Here is a 19,805-nt window from a genome sequence, read left to right on the forward strand (position 1 = left end):
ATTTAATGAGTCGGGCGAATTTTTCCTTTTTATTTATAATCGCCTGACGCCTCGCGACATTTATGAATAATTGTTGGTCCGAGCGACTAGTTCATGGGACACCTGCTTCTTCTTCTTGTATATTTATGCCAATTACTAAACTCAGGACCGTAGACGCTTAGATACGAATGGAAAAATCTGTATTTACACATCCATTAAATGGTGTTCAAGTACATGTAATGATAGACTCGTACTGTTGAAGATTTGAATGATACCATTTCGCAATTTTATTTATTTTTTACTGAACGTCTTCTGAAACATTGTTGCCTTTGTAACAAACATAGATACTTCTATTTCATCGCTATATATAATGCACAAAAATGACTAAGATATGTAGAATATATCATGAGAGATTTATATTTTAATTTAGTATAGTTGTATCGTATCCTTACAATATGTATAACTGTAATATTTTTTTTTAAAGTAAGCCTTTAGATTTTTAATTTTATAAAATTGTTACAGACTGTGCGGTGTGAAGGTGATTCTTCAGGAGACCAGTCTTGTGATAGTTCAGAAGAGGGCGTGGGGCGAGACATTCCAACAAACCACCAGCCTCAACAGCAACCAATACATCAGCCCCACCAACCACACCACAGCATGGCCCATCACGGGTCTCTCGGCCACCAGATGAATAACCATCAGGTCAACCACACTCACCAAAGAAACTCACCACGGCCGCACGAAAGAGAGCAGAAAGTAAGTATTCATGAAAAACAATAATGTATTTTCTATTATTTTAGTAATCTTTAAAAATATGTAAAATCATAAAAGTCATATTAAAGTGCTGAATTATTTATAAGGCAATCTAACTTATATTATTATTAACGTTTTTATAATAGACATAAGTACATCGTAGAAGATAAATCAAATCAAATTAAAATATACTTTATTAAAATAGACTCTTGCGAGTACTTTTGAATCGTTATTTTATTAGATAAAATTCAACGTTACCACCGAATCGGTCTAAAGATTCTATCGAGAATAGCCTGCGAGGAACTCAGTAGTTACGCTTTTTCGACAATCAACTCACATAGATAAATAAATAAAATTAAATTATTATTTATCCTGCATGAAAATTCTTCATGTATTTACTGATGGTAGGGCCTTGTGTAAGCTCGTCTGGGTAAGTACCACCCACTTATCAGATATTTTACCGCAAAATAGTACTACTTGGTATTGTTGTGTTCCAGTTTGAAGGGTGGGTGGCCAGTGTAATTACAGGCACAGGGGACATAACAACTTAGTTCCCAAGGTTGGTGGCGCATTGGCGATGTAAGCGATGGTTAACGTTTCTTACAATGCCAATGCCCATATGCTCGTCCGCCTACCTATACTATAAAAAAATAATCAACGAATACTAACTAAGGCGACAAGGATGATCAAAAATGTATTCCTCCAGGTACGAGATGATTTCGAATCTCTCAAGAGTTCGTTACATCCTCATCTGTCTTCTATGGCATCATTGGCACAAGGGGCGCCGTTATCCACTTCAAGTAACATGTTCGCTCTCACTGGTGGCGGTGGAAATTTCCCCTATACTCCACCAGCGTTCCTCGCTCCCGCCCCTCCACCGCCCGCCCAGCCAGCAGGATCCGCCTCGTCCTCGTCATCCGAGGGAAGCGCCGCTGGATGGAGCTTCGAGGAACAGTACAAGCAAGTACGTCAGGTATGACAGAGTTTTGTGTTTTTTTAATATTTAAGAATATTTCGATCTCAATTTAAGGTTTTTCAATTGCTTTAAGGTTGAAGTTTAGAAATGCGGTACCACTTGCAAATCTTATAACAACTAATGACACCTGTCAAATTACATAAAGCGTAGTAAATATTTACCCTACAACAACGTAATCGCTGTAAACTATTAAACCCCTCTAACAACCCTTTAATTCGTTATTCATAAGGTCCATCACAATATGCGTCGGTATATCCAATAATCGCTTTCTTTATTCGTCGGAACACCCCGACACGACCCGTTTCTTTCTTTGTTACATATTTCATTGGTTTTGTACAAACGAGGGGTCATTCATTCCGTTCGGATTGAGAAATAACAATTTTCTGTCACCCATTTAAGGGTTAACGAGAATAGTCAAGGGTTTGTTGAGATGTGTTTATTGAACAATATAAATATATTTGACGTATGAAAATATGTAAAAAGTTCTTATTCAATTCATTGATTGCAGACTGAAGTTTAATATGTTGGTACAAATGTTAAACAATCCGCCAAGATTGGCGTTTAAATTATTACTCAGGCTAAATATTCACATCGAACAACAATAATAACGTGACAAATTAATCACAATTAAATCACAACATTAAATATTATATTATATTAAAATTATATCAATTAGCAGCCCCATCCCAGTTGAATTTTAAATTGGAATATTTATTAGCGATTTCCAATTCGATTTAAAATTCCTCACTAAATATTCAGATTGGACAGTCTGGATAATTAGTGAGGAATTGGAGTATTCTCCAATTCGAAGCAAATTCAACTTTCACGGAATTTATTGTTATTGACATTGAAACGTTTAGTTTTGACTGCCAGAAATCATTTAGTTGTATTAAGTTTTTCACAACGTATCGCCGTTCACGACGTGGGCGTCGTTAACAAGCCGTTAAGTTTTTTATCATTGGAAGAAAGAAATAAAATTATCGGCATTCATTGATCACGCTCGCATTACCTTGTTACACGACGATTAACGGTAAGAATATGTAAAACGTGTGTTTAAGACGTGCAGGATAAGGACCACCATTCATTATCAGACAGTTCTCCGAAGCTAAAAGAGAAAGAAAAAAGCAAACGTGCTTTTTTTTTAAAGACGAAGATGATTCTGTAATTTGCGTATTATGCAATTATAACAATTATATAGAAAATTGGATGTTTCTCGAAAATTAGATGTCATAATGGATATCTGTAAGCCAAGGAACACGACTCCTAGTACCAAGCGAGCAAGGCATCACACAGTTCCTGTAGATTTTACGAAATTAACAGAACATAAATATTTTATGAATAATTTTAGTATGCTTGGCTGTTTCATCTGTTGCATAGTTTGTAATCGCATGAGTGGTGGACTTTTGCAGCGTCACATATGGCACGGTTTTGACTAAAATTAACGTGTTAACTGCTTTTATCTCAGTCTTCGCGCTCCGTGCCTCACTTCAAAGGACATTTAATCGACTCCTTTGTGGTATATGGATACTTTATAAATGTTATGAGTGTACGAGTGAAAGTGAACGGTAATTGGTTCGCGAATGAATTGGCTATTCTTTTCTGGATTTAAAAATATTGTTCACCAATTTTTAAAACAGGTTCCATTCACTCATTAGCGGTCATAAAGAGGATTTAATATATAAAAATACTTTTCATGAATATAGGTCGAAATAAATTACGATAGCATTTCCAAAAATTAACCAATTGTTAAAATTAAACGAAAAAGGTTGCTTACGTGTCTTGCTATGCATCAAGTCCTTTCGCCTCTTGCCATAAGGCGTCGGTCAGACATCCTTTGTTCCTTGCACTTTATAAAAGAGCACGCGCTAATTCATCCAACTCTCGTAAATTGAAACGCATCATACAATGCGTGGCTATACAAAGCAAAAGTAATAATATTCGATTCTAAAAGCAACATTGTCGAGGTGTGAATGTCGCCCAATTAAAATTGTAGTGTTAATTTATTTAATCTTTTTATCTATTGAGCGAAGGTTCAGTAAAGTAATACGTGAAGGTAATAACATTGTTTGAAATGTATACCTTTATAACATCAAAGATTTTTGCAAATACATTTATTAAAAGAACATGGCGAAAAGTTTATTCTTACTACTTACGATACTAGAAGGTTAATTCTAAACGATTTAATATGCTCATCATAGGCACCTTCCTTCCTTTAATGGAGATAAGGGTTTAGTCCAGCAACGGGACATTACAAATTATTTCTTAATGTTTGGTAAGATAGCTTTGTTGAAATATATTCAGTTCGGGTTATTCGCCGGTGTGAATGAATGAAGAACGGTGTGCTGTGATTTGTGTAGTTATATAATGTTTCTTGCCTATGTTATATTAAGGTTATAATTGTGTATTTTTATCGTATTCAAAATTAAATCCGTGAAGGCGATAACGTAAATTTTGCATGCAATGTTGCGGCGCGTTTTATAGAACGATTGGACCGCTTGCGATTGGACGTGCTCGCTTTGAGAAATTCAACCGAATCCACGATGTAAACTAGTTTTAAATTATTACCTACATTACAATTAATTTTTTTGTTGATTAACAATATTGGTATTATAATTATACTAAATATGAAAGGGTGTTTATTGTTTGGTCCTTTATTCACTCATATTCCTAGTTGGATCGAATTACATAAAGGAATATAGAACATTACAAATTTACAATCTAACCTAAATGTATCCATTGAAATGATATCGCACTTTAACAGAGAAGCAAATGGCTTTCATCAAGCTCATAGTAAAACTTTAAAAACATTTTGTGACATACCGACGCTACGTCACACTTGATCAAAACCCAAACTAGTAACAAATAAAAATATTTAAAACAAATAGAAACCTTCCAGCAATAGCAATTTGGAGAAATATAGAATATACAACTTTAGATTTGTCATTTAAAAACAAAAAAGCAAGCAATTTCATCTTAAACGTCATGTTGACAGGAAAAGATAAATTACATAATATTTAAATTTTATAAAATGGCAGCACTTTGTTGTTTTGAAAGAAATTGTCTCAAATTTAATTTTCATGCTCAATATATAATAAACATTAATGACCAGTTACTATATGCGTTAATTATCAATGAAAATTATAAATTGCTAGGTACTAAAATTAATTCGTTATATATCAATAAGTGTTAACAAGGACATAAATAAAGCCTTTATATTATGTAACCTTTAAAAATTAAATAAGGATACGTAATATTTAGCACTGAGACACTCGAGCTCATGAGAAAACGACGAGAACTACCATCGTTTTTGTCAGATAAGGCCTTAAACCGAACAATAAAAACGCTGACGCGACGCGATCTCCGACGCTCCAATACCCGTGCCATCAAGGCTGCGATTGAGCAAAATCGGGGATCGAAAGTGTTAGCTCGTAAGTTTGGGAGGCCGCGTCTGACAAAACTTAAAACTGAAAATGGTGGGGTCGTTACCTCTAGGCCTGAGATTGTCGGAGAAGTAGAGAGGTTTTATGGGCAGTTGTTCTCTTCAAGATCGGATAAACCCGTGGGAATCAGTATTGATGACCAGCGCGCCCCTCTTATGCGCCATTACTCCGAGGAGCTCCAGGTCGTTGACCAAGGAGAGATTAGGGCGGCTCTAGAACAGCTTAAAAACAACAAAGCTCCGGGAGATGACGGAATCACAACAGAGTTGCTTAAGGCAGGCGGGACTCCGGTCCTGAAAGAGCTAGCAAGCCTCTTTAATTCCGTCATCCAACATGGCAAGACCCCGGAAACGTGGAGCGGGAGTGAGGTGGTACTGTTTTTCAAGAAAGGTGATAAAACCCTCTTGAAAAACTACAGACCAATCTCCCTCCTGAGTCACGTGTATAAGCTGTTCTCAAGAGTCGTCACGAACCGTCTCGCCAGACGACTTTACGAGTTCCAGCCCCCAGAGCAAGCCGGCTTTCGATCAGGCTACAGCACCGTGGACCACATCCATACTGTTCGGCAGATTGTGCAGAAGACCGAAGAGTACAATCAGCCGCTGTGTATGGCATATGTGGACTACGAGAAAGCCTTCGACTCCATCGAAACCTGGGCAGTGCTCGACTCATTGCAGAGATGTCATATCGATTGGAGATATATCGAGGTACTGAGATGTCTGTACAACGCCGCTACAATGACTGTCCACATCCAGGACTGTAAGACGAAGGCGATCCAACTGCGCAGAGGGGTGAGACAGGAGGATGTAATATCCCCGAAACTGTTCACCAACGCGTTGTAAGACGTTTTCAAAACGCTGGATTGGACTAGGTATGGAGTCAATGTAAACGGCGAGTACATCTCACACCTTCGATTTGCCGACGATATCGTCATCATAGCAGAGTCGCTGGAACAACTCACCGAAATGCTGCGTAGCCTAGGCGAGTCTTCCCGGTGTGTCGGTCTCGGTATGAACTTGGACAAGACCAAGGTCATGTTCAATAGGCATGTCGTGCCGGGACCGATATACGTCGAGGGGAAACCTCTCGAAGTTGTTAGTGAATATACCTACCTAGGACAGATAATACAAGTCGGTAGGAACAACTTCGAGAAGGAAGCCGATCGAAGAATTCGCTTGGGATGGGCAGCATTTGGCAACCTTCGTCAAGTCCTCAAGTCGTCTATACCGCAATGTTTGAAGACGAAAGTCTTCAAAAATGCGTCTTACCTGCCATGACATACGGTGCCGAAACGTGGACACTAAATGCGGGACTAGTCCACAAATTCAAAGTCGCTCAGCGTGCTATGGAGCGAGCTATGCTCGGAGTATCTTTGAAGGATAAGATCAGAAATGAGATTATCCGGAAAAGAACCGGAGTCACCGACATAGCTTGCAAAATTAGCAGGCTGAAGTGGCAGTGGGCTGGTCACGTATGTCGTAGGACCGATGGCCGTTGGAGCAGACGAGTCCTAGAGTGGAGACCGCGAATCGGCAAGTGCAGCGTAGGGCGCCCTCCAGCCAGGTGGACCGACGACCTTAAGAAGGTGGCGGGCACCAATTGGATGCGGAAGGCGGAGGACAGGGAGCTTTGGCGCACCTTGGGAGAGGCCTATGTTCAGCAGTGGACAACGATTGGCTGTTGATTGATTGATTGATTGAATATTTAGCAGGTGAAAATATAAGTACTTGACATTAAATTAGATGTACTTTTGCTGGACTTAAGTAGCAATTTATTATGCCAATTTATTAAACTTCTGTTTTTAAATTTCCAATCAATATCAATAAAATAATAAATTACTTAAGAAAAACGAAGCATATGGATGAATCGTTTAATACCGTCACGTAGTATCTTATGGAGCGCGCACGCCGATGCAGCATTTGTCACAACGCGCGAAACGCTCACTGGGGGGCACCCTTGTTTATGGACTACACGTTTGATTTATACAATTTATCACTTATAATTTTGCAATATATTTTTCAAGGGTTTTATTAAAAACGTAAGACTCGATCAAGCCCTGAAGTTGATTTGTTATGTTTTCGATTTAATTAATTTAATGATATCAACTAGCAACTGTCGATGACAAATTATTTTTCGCGCGATAACTTATAAAAGGAATCCAAATTAGTGCATACTTTTTTGCATGACATTTCATCTTAGGTGTTGGAATGTAGTTCATTCATTTTATAATTCATGGTTAGTTTAGGTAAGTAGTTTAAATTCGTAAATAAAGGTATTTGAAACATTACAACACATTAAACCTCACCGTAATCTCGAAACAAGCTCGTTTAAAATGTTTTAAATGCACGTGCCCTATTAGATTCGCCTTCAACCTTTTAAAGTGGCAGTAGGTTATGGGTGCGTTCGAAAAAAAACAAATGTTGTTTTTTAATCTGGCAACTTAAACGATTAGCCAAGTGAGCCATCGAGCTGGTATTCGAGTGTTTCGGATATTTATTTCGTCTAGACGTGTTATCGTTTGGCCGCTTTGATACGTTTATCGGGATGGAATGTTTTATACACTTGAAACAAACTATTTTCTAAACATATGATCAGGAGCTAGTTTTGCGACAATATTGCCATATCGAAAAATAGTCAATGTTATATTCTCTCGCATACGAGACGTCAGAAAATATTTTATTGATTTTAAACACTGTGATACAAAATAGCATGTAGAAAATACATTATGGGTGTAATGTAGAAGCCGTTTTCAGCCAATTAGGTTAACTTTGAAAGCGAGTCGAATTTTAATAAGTAACTCAATATACAACAAGGAGTTTCTATTATCGCTTTGTACATTTACTCGTTACAAGAAAACCTGGGCTACTACATGCCACTATCGGTTATATTACCTCCAGATAAGAGCTACAATCACTTAAACATAAAAATAAACAACTTTCTTTTACCTAATATAAATATAAAATAACAATGAAACTAACAAACAAATTAGTAAAACATTTAAAAAAATTCGAGACTTCCGATCCTAATTAAGGTGTGTTCGTGTCATTATATATATTTTTTTTAAATTTAGATGCAGCTATTATCGTTAAATAGCCGATTTGTCGTCGCAATTAGCCTTAAAATGGTCTGTTGTTCATAAATCGGTACGATTGCGTCTATCAACGATTTAACGTTGACACTTTAAGTCGGATATACACAGAGCAATTATATTTATTTACTAGTATCAATACTAACTATCAAAATTAATGTGTAATTTGAAGGATACTTCTAAAGTGATTTGATAGATGTTTTAAATTTTTCTATATGTATATATTTTTCTTTATTTATTTGCGTTATTGTGTATGTTCATCCTAATGAAAACATACTAAACTGATTTAGACATTCTTGAATGACACCGATTGGTCAATGATTATGTATGTCATTTGCGTTTGAATAATAATGTCATTTAGACGAACATAACTAATTGTCTTTGAGTAATGTTATTGTTACGTTATCTGTGGACGTTTTGATGTATACATTTTAAAACGATGACAATATTCGAAATTATTTAACAAATGGAAAACAAGAATTCTGTATTATTATGTTCTTTTTCTGATGTATGATTATTTATTAGCAAACAAATTATAGATTATACAAAAATTAAAAACGTTAGTTAGTCGTTTTGTTAGTCTTGTGAGGTCGCAGACATCGCACAACATTAATCGACTGGTTTTGTTAATTTTCCTTCTGGTGTTTGTAGAGTTAAAATAACAAAGATTACTAATATGTGAAATTGTATGATATGTTGTCATCAACTTTATATTGACTGCCTCGTTGGTCCAGCGGCTAGATGTAAGGCCACAGACCCGGAGGATTCCTGGATCCGAATCAACGGGTTCAATCAAGTTGGAAGTGTTTACACACTCGTGCCTCGTAAAGCACGTAAAGGCGTTGGTCCTGCGTCTAAATTCGTTCGTGTCGGATTGCCGTCCTATCGGATTATGAGAGTTAGGGAACAGAGAGTGCACCTGTGTTTGCGCACACACTTGTGCACTATAATACGTCCTGCGTAGTTGGCTAATCTCTCTTGAGATTTGGTGCCATGGCCGAAATCGGTCTGGAGGACATTAATTACAAAATATCATAAAATCGGTTTTTGTTTACTGGAATCATGTAGACGATTTTTACCAAATAAGTAAATTAAGTTCATCAAGAGATAATAATCTATATCTAATATTTTTTTTAGTTAATTAAAATAAACATATTTTTTTCTGCACGCGTCGGTTGGTTGCGTATTATCGCGCTCTGACGCACCCCAGCTGACTAGCTATTTCTGGCAGACAGTGCACGGGGGGCTACAGTTGCAGTTGATAGTAACTGCGTAAGCAATCTCAGGGACAAAAAACCTAAATATCTTAGATAAACTTAAATTATTAACCGAATTGGAAGAAAACGAATCTGTATTCACACCGTTTCTTTGTATATGTGTGTGTTTCTTTATATATATATATAATTTACTTGAACGGTTTCTAAGAATTTTTGACTTGATTAATGTTGAGGTAACCAATTTTAGATACTTATGGAAAGGTTGATAAAATATGGCACATTGGTTAGAAACCTAACAAGCAATACTGAATTTTCATTTCCTTAATTTTTGTTTATTTATTTGTCTAATGCCACATGTATAACCACCAACACGCATTGCAGCAGCGTGGTGGAATAAGCTCCAAACGTTCGCCTCAAAAGGAGATGGGGCCTTAGCCCAGCAGTGTCATTTTAACATGCTATTACTTTACTGTTTAATTTACCATTGCTATGTAAAGATATATTCATTCAATTATTCATTTACCTTGCATTCAAAAGGAAATTTATTACACAAACGTTAAGACGACGGTAAGTAAAAACGCAACAACCAAATAAACTTTGGATTTATAATATTAGTTAGGATTTCTTATGATCGAAATCTTAGGATATGAACGATCTTCATTTTGAAATAAAACTTCCTTGCATAGAAAAGTACCCACAGATAAAAATTGTAAGTTATTTTTTAATAAGATTCGTATAATCATGTCGCAATAAGTTTCAATATATTTGTCTGTAACTAATATATAACACAAATAATTTTATTACCAACCGCGATGACTCGAAATTTAACCGTCACCTACACGTTTGCAAACATTGTAATACCCTTTTATGATTAACAATACATTGAACGACAAATATTGTTACATATGCTTGGATAAATCGTGAAGGTTCTAGTTAAATCGAGATTTTTATGAAGTATTTATAATATGACACAGATTTTTTAGGATTCCATATTCCAAATGTGTGTTACTGGCTGAATATTTTAGGAATATAAAAATAATCAAATTAAAAAAAAAATCCCTTCAAATAACTTGTCGGTTACCTACGTAATAAAAACGAAAATTGTGTTAAAATACTGACGAATACAAATCTTTGTCCGTAAAAAGATACAATTACAAAAGAGAAAGCAATAGATAAAGAAAGGTTGCCTGTACCTATTATAAAATTCTTAACATAAGTATTATTCTAACTATTATGCGATGAAATATGAAAAATAAGCTTACAAAGGTACTTATCGTTAGTTAAAAGTCTGGGTAGCTAATCTGTAATTATTGTAAAAACAATACTAATTGATGAATTTCGAACTCGAAATTTAAATATCGAACGTTAAACATTTTTCACAATTTACTTTCATTATAACATTTTTAGTACTTAACAATCTAGGTATCTTTACTGTTGTCTTGGTTTTTAATAATTCACGTTAATCAACAAAAAAATATTTTTCAAATTAAGTTCTAAGCATGTATGACTTCATACTTTAATTATAATAAATATTTATTATTTTCTATACCTACATCAGTTGTAATGTGTTTTTAGATACATTGTCATATAAAACTATTACGCCGCAAATATTATCTTCGCATGATTTAACGATTTACAGCAAAATCATTAAGATAATATGTAAATAAATTATAATATGAATGTTTACAAAAAACTCGCTTCAGTAGGTATATAAAAATGTTTGTATAGCAACGTCGTGTAACTAAATACGTAATTATTTTATGTTATTCTGATATTCTTTTATTTAACGATTTCAAGTCGGCTATTAAATACAATATAATAATATTAACATAATAATGTATTGTGTATATAAAGTTTCATATTCATTAACGAATACATTTTTTAATAAAAATAAATGTTGAAACGATGATGGCCTTATGTATTGGGTCACCTGAGGGTAATTGGTGACATGCCCATACACATTTCTGTGAGAAATATCAATCGTTCCTTACATCGCCATTGTGCCACCATACCAACCACCAAACCAAGAATTTATGCCCCCCCGTGTTTGTAATTACACTGGCTTGCTAACTTTACACCGGAACACAGCAATATTTACTGACGATGTGTAGTGCTGGATATGTGATGTGCAGTGGGTGGAGAGGGCCTACCATAAGTAATATATATTTTCATTAATTTTGTTTACGTACAGCATCTAGGTTAGATGCATTCATTTATTTTTCGATTTCATCGTTTACATACAAATGTACTGCTTAAATTAATTCTTATCGTAATAAACAATAAGATATAATTGCAAAATATAAATCATCCAACACGAGAGTAATACACAATATTCAAAATGGCCACTAATTCGATATCTCGCCATGTGTATCGACTCAACGCACATTAACGTGTCGGGTGACCCGTCACTCCTGCAACGATGCACTCTATGCAACTTCTATAAATAAATACGTTTTGTACTAATTGAATATCGAATTCGCTGATTTATTACTTTATATAATTAAAATTATCATTTTATATTTAATCTATATTTTTAGTGTATAGTCTGTAGAAAAGTAAAAATAACATAAAACTCGTAAGTGTTTTCGTTGCACTATTAAACATTTTTAAAGTTAAAATATATTGGGTGAGATGAGAATCAAATTTCAAGGTCGAATTTCAGTAAAACGCTTTCGTAATGTAACGTTTGAGTGAAACGAATCTGGCGCAAAATGGTTTTATTTATGTCGTCTTCGCCGCTTTCATTTATATTCAGATAAATGCATTAATTCGTATAAAAAACAACGAAAACCCGTTACGTTTATTAATAAAATTGCGTTTTTATTTGCAACGTTGTTTAAACTGAGTACACACGTTTCCTTAAAAAAATGTATGATGTTAGTTTCGTGTTACAAGAGGGCCACGCGCAAGGATTAGATCAGGGATGGTCCAGAGGGAGGCCTGAAATAGCCTCGCACGGGACACGGGGAGCATCTGCTGTGTATAAATAGAACCCTCAGTAGTATCAAGGACATGTCTGTTTATGTCATCATTGTCGCAACACCGAATAAGATTGCTGCGTGCTTTCTTGTGCTTGTGTTGTTAATCGTATTATCGTTTCATTTATATAAGTATATTTGTTGTTAATATATGTGTATGTATATTCAGGGCTGTGTACTTGTAATAAAAGTTTTTATATAATTTTTAAATTTTTAAAATTCTAAAATACCTTTTTTTTATACATTTTTATTACAAACGCAAAGTAAATTACCCAAAACTATTGATAAATCGTTGATAATTGTTAGCGATTCTATTCATTTAAATTTAGTTTCACAATAGACATTTATCACATAACTTATTATTATATATTATCTATGACGTCACGAATCAGGTAGCTTTGCGCTGAGGATAGAAGAGAAATGATATTTAAATAACAACTTCCTTTAGTCCCTAAATCGTAACCAACATTTGGTTAGCAGTTTTTGCTCCGAACATTCCAATAAAATGTTTATCGTCGTTGCGTTGGATGCACATGTGACTCTTAGCTGAAGATTATTCTAAAATTTCCAGATTGCCACCCGGGCAAAAAATAAATAAATCCACGAGCACAAAAAATGACCCAATCCTTGAGATTACCATCCCCTTGAAATACAGTTACAGTTATTTGTGGATACGAATCCATTTATGGCCAGTGTCTCTCCCTGTCATAGCGGTAATATTAAAAAGGTATATAGAAAAGTCGTTATATAATCATATCTAATTAAACGTAAGATTTGCTAATAAAATTAATAATAGCCCAGCAGTAGGATTGAACTGTCATATTGACATTGATTTATATTGTATAATTTAAAATAATTTTAAACATTAGGTATAAATGAAAAGTGAGAAATAATTAGTGTTTCATTTGTAAATATTTCATGTTATTAATAATTTTTAAATTACATAAATAATTTTACAGCGAATCTGTAAGTTTGTGTGCGGTGGTGGCGCAGTGGCACAGGCGCATTCGACCCGCAGGGTTATCATTTCCTGTTCTCATTTTAAATTTATAACACATCGTTTTTTGCTTACAGCGGGGAGGCTGAAGTTTTATTATACGTCTGAATATTTCATGTTAGGGCGGGAGCGATACTCACTCAATTTTAATGGCACTTTTAAAAAAAACTAAGATTATATTTTGTTACCAATTTATTAATAAAAAACATTGATAGTTAAACTGTTTTCGGAACAACAAATAGTTATTATTTTCGTATATGTTGTAAAAAAATATATGAATTCCATATGAATTGTTTATAAAGTTGCATGCACACGACAAGGCTACGATTCGCTCGATAAAACCGTTGAACAACAATTTTATTGTACAATTTATATAGGTAATTGTTTATTAGGTCGAACTCGGTCGGCGCGCTTTGTGGCGACATTGTTTTTATTACCTTTCAATTCGATTCACATGCTATATGGATTCGTCTTTATTACATTCAAATTTCCACAAACAGTGAACACGCCTTTACCGTGTATAACTTTAACTTGTTTTTTTATGTAATTTTGAGAGTATGTATTTAACAAATTTTATTAATTTTTTTTATGGTGTAGTTAAGCGGACGGGCAATATGGCCGCCTGATGTTATGTGGTCACCATCACCCATAGATATTCCTTAGATCGCCAATGCGCCACCAACCTTGGTAACTAAGATGTTATGTCTCTTGGACCTGTAGTCACTCTTCTAACCGGAACGTAATAATACTAAGTTTTGCTGTTTAGCTGTAAAATATCTAATAGACGGGCTCGCACAAAGACCTACCACCAAGGATTCAGAGAAAAAAAATATTTTAGTTATGCATTATATCGTTGGTAAAGATAATATAACTTCATTGTTATGACAGGTATTGTGGAGCATTCAGTCACTGAATAGGGACAGGCGATTTATTAAAAGTATTGTTTTCTATCTTTAAAAAGTTTTTGCCTTTAACAAATATTGACTGATTACAAAATGTATATAATATATTTTAATTCACAATAGCTTTTAATACCTGATGGTTTTAACTGGATGTTATATTATAATTATTGACTGCCTCGTTAGTCTAGTGGCTTGATGTAAGGCCGCAGACCCGGAGGTCCTCGGTTCAATTTCCAGGTCTGGCCAATAAAAAGTTATTAGGTTTTTCTGCCAGAAAATTCTCAGTAGCGGCCCGGAGTCTGGAATTTGAAAGTGCGTACATTCTCTTGCCTCGGAAAGCACGTAAAAACGTTGGTCGTGCGCCTGAACTCTTTCCGGTCGTGACGGATTGCCGTCCCATCGGATTATGAGAGTTAAGGAATAGAGAGTGTACCTGTGTTTGCGCCCACACTTGTGCACTATAATATCTCCTGCATAGTTGGCTAATCTCTGTTGAGATTGGCCGTGGCCGAAAATCGGTCTGGAGGACATTATTATTATTATATTATAAACTTTATAATCCTCATTGTTACCCAGTTATAGTTATAGGGAATGATAGATAAACTTCTAAATGATCATGCAACTTAAAAGTTTTTAATTTATCAAACTGTATCTATATAACTATATAACTATATAACTATATATATATATATATATATATATATATAAAACTTTTTGCATCACTTACAATATAAAGACGACAAAATGTGAACAAATCTTCAATTTTAAGAATTAAACAAGAAATTTTAAGAAGTAAAAGAAAAGAACAAAAGGCTTCTGCGAAATTTCTTTCGTAAAGAGATCTATACATTACAAGGAAAATGACAATATGGCTCTCGTATACCGACCCTTAAAAGTCTTTATACAGAATACTAACGTTTCCACTCAAAACAATCAATTCCTTTGATCAGGGCTTAATTACGAGTTTCCGAGAAATCACTTAATGAGCTTAACGTAAACTACAACCGATCTCACAATCTTGTGTATAAATAAATAGGTATATTTGTTATTGAAATAAATGATCAGTAATTACTGGACAGTTGTTTGTTTTAATAATGACGACAAACAATTGTTAATAGCTTTAAATTAATTAAATAATGTTAAATACATTCTAATATTTTAATGACTATTTTATCTGATAATTCATTATTCGTATAACATCATTAGTTAAATAATATTAGAAATGGAAATCGTTTAATTAAATTAATCTGTGTTTTATTAAACCATTCAGCGCTACTCACAGCGCTGAAATCGCTATTTAATCCCACATACGTCACAAGAACAACGCGTGCGCTAGATTTGTTTGGACAGCGGCAATCACAAAGCACGGCCTGCAACATTTCCTCTTTACGACCTTCCCAACTGTGAAACACTTTGTATCGTTATCCATTGTTTTATCAATTTCAATAATTTATCCCCGGTCGAGAACGGAACTCGTCCGTCTACACATAAAATATCATGCGATTCTTGATTTTCCAGCGTAAACAACGCTTACGATTCGAGTTTCTTTCTATTTTCGAAACGCTTGAGTTTAATTTTGACGTTGATTATCTCTTAGAAATTACTTAGGGTTGGCTATTTTTAAGAGCTGTATGTTTTTTTTTTAAATAAGACAGTTTTCAGTATCCCACTTGATGACTGTATATTTATTAAACTTAAATTATGTCGAAAACAAAAAGCCGTCATTAAATTAACCATTAATATTTTTAAATAAATTTTGCTATATCCATTTTCAAATTTTATTTAGTTCGTTTCCAGTTCGAATTAATTCATTTAAAATTGGAACTGCGAAATGTTTCCTATTAGAAATTATGATTAAACTTGATATCGCACAATCAATCATTCGATTGGAATGAAACGCAATAAAACAAGCGCGCCACCTAGCGGGAGGGCGTGGCGTGGTAATGAAGCCAGTCCATTAACTCTTTACTAGCAGTTTATAGGTGTTTTACACACTGCTTTAATTATTGTGAAACGTAAGCCATGACTGATGGGGGCTATCGTGTATTTGTTGCCATCTTTTTGTTACATCAACGTATATTGATAGTGTCCTATTTTTCCTTAATCGTCTTGTTGACAACTGATCGAGCGTTTATTATTGCTTATCGCTTTAGGGTTTAAGTACTTATTACAATGTTGCCAAGGTCTAAAACATAATCAGTTAAATAATTAAGTTGATTCATTTAAAAAAAATATTTCTCCGTAGCATGCACTGTTACAAAATTATATAATAATATTTATCCGGAGAAAAACTTTGCTAATAAAGACGTCTAAACTAAATGTGTTGTAACATAATTAAAGGGGGCTATTTCGGGGGCTATTGACTATTGGGTGATAATTAAAATCGGACACAGATAAATCTTCCCCCGTGCGAAAAGAGGAGTGTTAACTATAATAGAAACTCGTAATTGTGGATGAGTTTTCAATTATAAAAATAGGGTTCACTTGTGTCGATGTTTAGATGGATTGTGCGAACTATTGTTAACTATTATTAACTGTTTTTAATTGTAATAGTCGATTAAAGTAGGGCGTTGTCCATATCTCAATCAAAGGTGTTTATGAGATAACGGTTTATTTTTTAAATATCAATTTGGAATATTCGGCATTAGAATATTGAATAACGTATGTTTATGTAACTAAGAAATTTATTTATAAACGTAATACTTTTTATTAATATGGGTATTATATTCTTTAATAAATCAAAAAAATATTTTAATGAGAGTGCTCATACGCTTACACTTACCCTTATTAAAAGTGTTGGTAGGTACAGACAATATAAAACGAATCACATAACAAGCTTCTGATTATAGAAATTTATTATAAAAGTTTATTCAAAAGAGGGTGGGTTTATTTAAAACTCAAATATGACAATTCTCTCCAATTATATTAATCTTTAAGAGCAAAATGATCTCGAACTGGAATTAATTTTTTTATTAACGAAATTAATAAAGCTTATATTTTTATTTTAAAAATGTAAAGGTAATCTAAATTAAAATTTCGAAATGCAAAAACATCAATCGTCTCTTTCAACATTAAATTACGTTAGCAAATGGTGCAAAAAATATAATAATGTTTTCTAAACACGACGAGTAGGTTATGTCCGAGTTTTCAAATATCATTTTTGAAGCGTGAATGAGGCGTAAACATTGAGATTTATATCGCTGAATGTTGTAAAAATATCTTTGATATTAAAACTACGCTAGCAATAAAAACTTTTTTCACAAATCCAGTATTAAATAGTCTGGTCGATTAAATTGTTAAAAGTATTAAGTTAATAAAAATTAAGTTGTAACTGTGATTTGACAATGTTAAATGGTCTACTCTTATATATTTGTATAATATATTAGAAATTGTTAGTGAAGATGATATAGTTATTAAAATTAAAAAAGGTCATGTCTATAAATGTGTAAAATTATTACATTTTCGGAGGTATAGCTTCAACAATTAATGAAAAGATTATATACAATAAATGTAAAATAGCTCAAAAATCTTTATCAAAGTATAACTTATGTGTTTGTTTTAATTTAGATACGTCATTGTTTTTTACGTAGGTACATAAAAATAAAATAATGTTATCGCTCAAAACTAACCCTTAAGTCAATGAGTAAAGCTTTTAGGCCCATTATAATATTTATACTAAACATAGCTTTAATTTTTTCGCACGAATTTTAACTTAACAATTTGTGACTCATTCTTTGTATTATAATGGATAATAAATTACAGATGTTTAGGAACAAAGAGGACTTAAAGAAATGTCACGTCCAATTCCATACGGGGGTGGGTATCTAAGAATGTTAATTGCGAAGGTCTTTACCGCTTACACAGATAATGTAAGAAGGATAAACTCCAGGAAATAGTATAAATGATTATTATATTTATATGTATGTGTGAGCATAGATTATATATTGGTATCGCATAGTGAAAATAACGATGTAGATATTTTAAGAGTTATGACGTTTTAGATTGATATAATAATTTCTAGAAATACAATAAGTAATTTGTTTTGTTTAATTTGTAGATTTTCACAATGTCTACACAAAATTGCGCAGAATCATATTAATTTATTTTTTATTCACTCATAGATACATCACAAAAGCATTATTATTGTAAAGAATAACGAAATTCACGCTATCTATGTAATAGTATAATTTATTTGATTAACTTATAAAAATTACATAATAATTACTTTGCAATTTTGACTAGTACTGCTGTTCTAAAAGGACTCACTTCGTATCTCATTCGAGGAATGTTAAAAACTGACTAACGGTGATACGCTATTTTGATGCGTGTATTCTTTAAATGTTATAATTATAAAAGTCAATTTCGCATATCATTTTCACTTATTTGAGGATCGTACTCTGCTGTAAGTTTTAAGTTGTTCTTATGGAATTAAGTGTTTTAAAAAATAAGTTTTAGATATATTATAAGTAAAATAGGTAATGTCATTAGTATGAAAAAAAAAACTCGGGCTAGATGTTCCGATTCGTATTATCATAAACATTAGTTATGTAAAATTTGTATCCATTTAAAAAAAATACCATGTGGTTATTATTTTCGAAATAAAATCTTGACTAGCTAGATACAAAAAAATAAATAGCTAGATACAAAAACAATTCAATATTCAAAACTTAAAGGCGATTTCAGTTATACAAATCTCAATGAAAAGAAAAACAATTACAATGACAAGAAATTGTTATTTGTCCGAAGTTAAACCTCTTTTATTTAGCATTATTTATTATTCACATGGTGCTAACAATCTGGGCCCATCCATTGTTTCACCATTTCACAGGCAAATTCCCCAAGGCCCGACCAATAATACTCTGTATCTATTCACTTCCTTTCCGATAATAAAATAAAGATTCTTTTGCCCTATTGTTTGTGCACATCGAAAATAATATTTTAATTGTTATTTCAAAGATATTTTTTGTCAGCATGACTGATTCGGTCCGTTCCATTGTAATTTTTATTGCACTTAGAGATTACTATTTTTGAAATTACGTTTGTCAGTGATAAAATTGCTATTTGGTCCTTTATTAGGATATAAAAACATTCCAACCGTTTAGAACAAGGCAAAAAAGAAAAGCCATATCAATAAAAAAAATACATAAGTTTTTATATAATGCGGTGAAAACCACATGGAACGGATAACAAAATTTTGTTGGTATAAGACAAATAATTAAGATATATAACATGTTAATATTAAAATCAAAAAAAGTTTATTTTAAATGACGTCGTTGAAAGGGATGCGATGACGTCATTAATAACCAATTTAAAAGCAGGTTCCCAGATTTCACGCAGGCAAATCACATGTACAAAATTAGACAAAAAAAAAGATATTTTAAGCCTTTGCACATTTTGGATTTAGAATATGTCCTTAACTCAAAAATTAAATGTGTTATTATATTTGTTTAATGCAACTCCGTCGTTTGTTAAAGA

At 33.4% G+C, this 19,805-nt stretch overlaps 1 protein-coding gene across 2 annotated transcripts in view; it reads left to right on the top strand.

Moving 5' to 3' along the window:
- LOC126774835 (protein dead ringer) overlaps positions 1-19,805 on the top strand; it is a 124,564-nt gene that overhangs the window by 50,566 nt on the left and 54,193 nt on the right. The window contains exons 3-4 of one of the 2 annotated variants that reach the window (XM_050496466.1): positions 502-735; positions 1,439-1,705. In XM_050496466.1, coding sequence (XP_050352423.1) covers positions 502-735; positions 1,439-1,705 — 501 coding nt within the window. The remainder of the gene's footprint in view (positions 1-501; positions 736-1,438; positions 1,706-19,805) is intronic. The other variant, XM_050496467.1, reaches the window with a different exon arrangement.

This window comes from Nymphalis io, chromosome 17 (genome assembly GCF_905147045.1).
Source record: "Nymphalis io chromosome 17, ilAglIoxx1.1, whole genome shotgun sequence".
Classification (NCBI taxonomy): domain Eukaryota; kingdom Metazoa; phylum Arthropoda; class Insecta; order Lepidoptera; family Nymphalidae; genus Nymphalis; species Nymphalis io.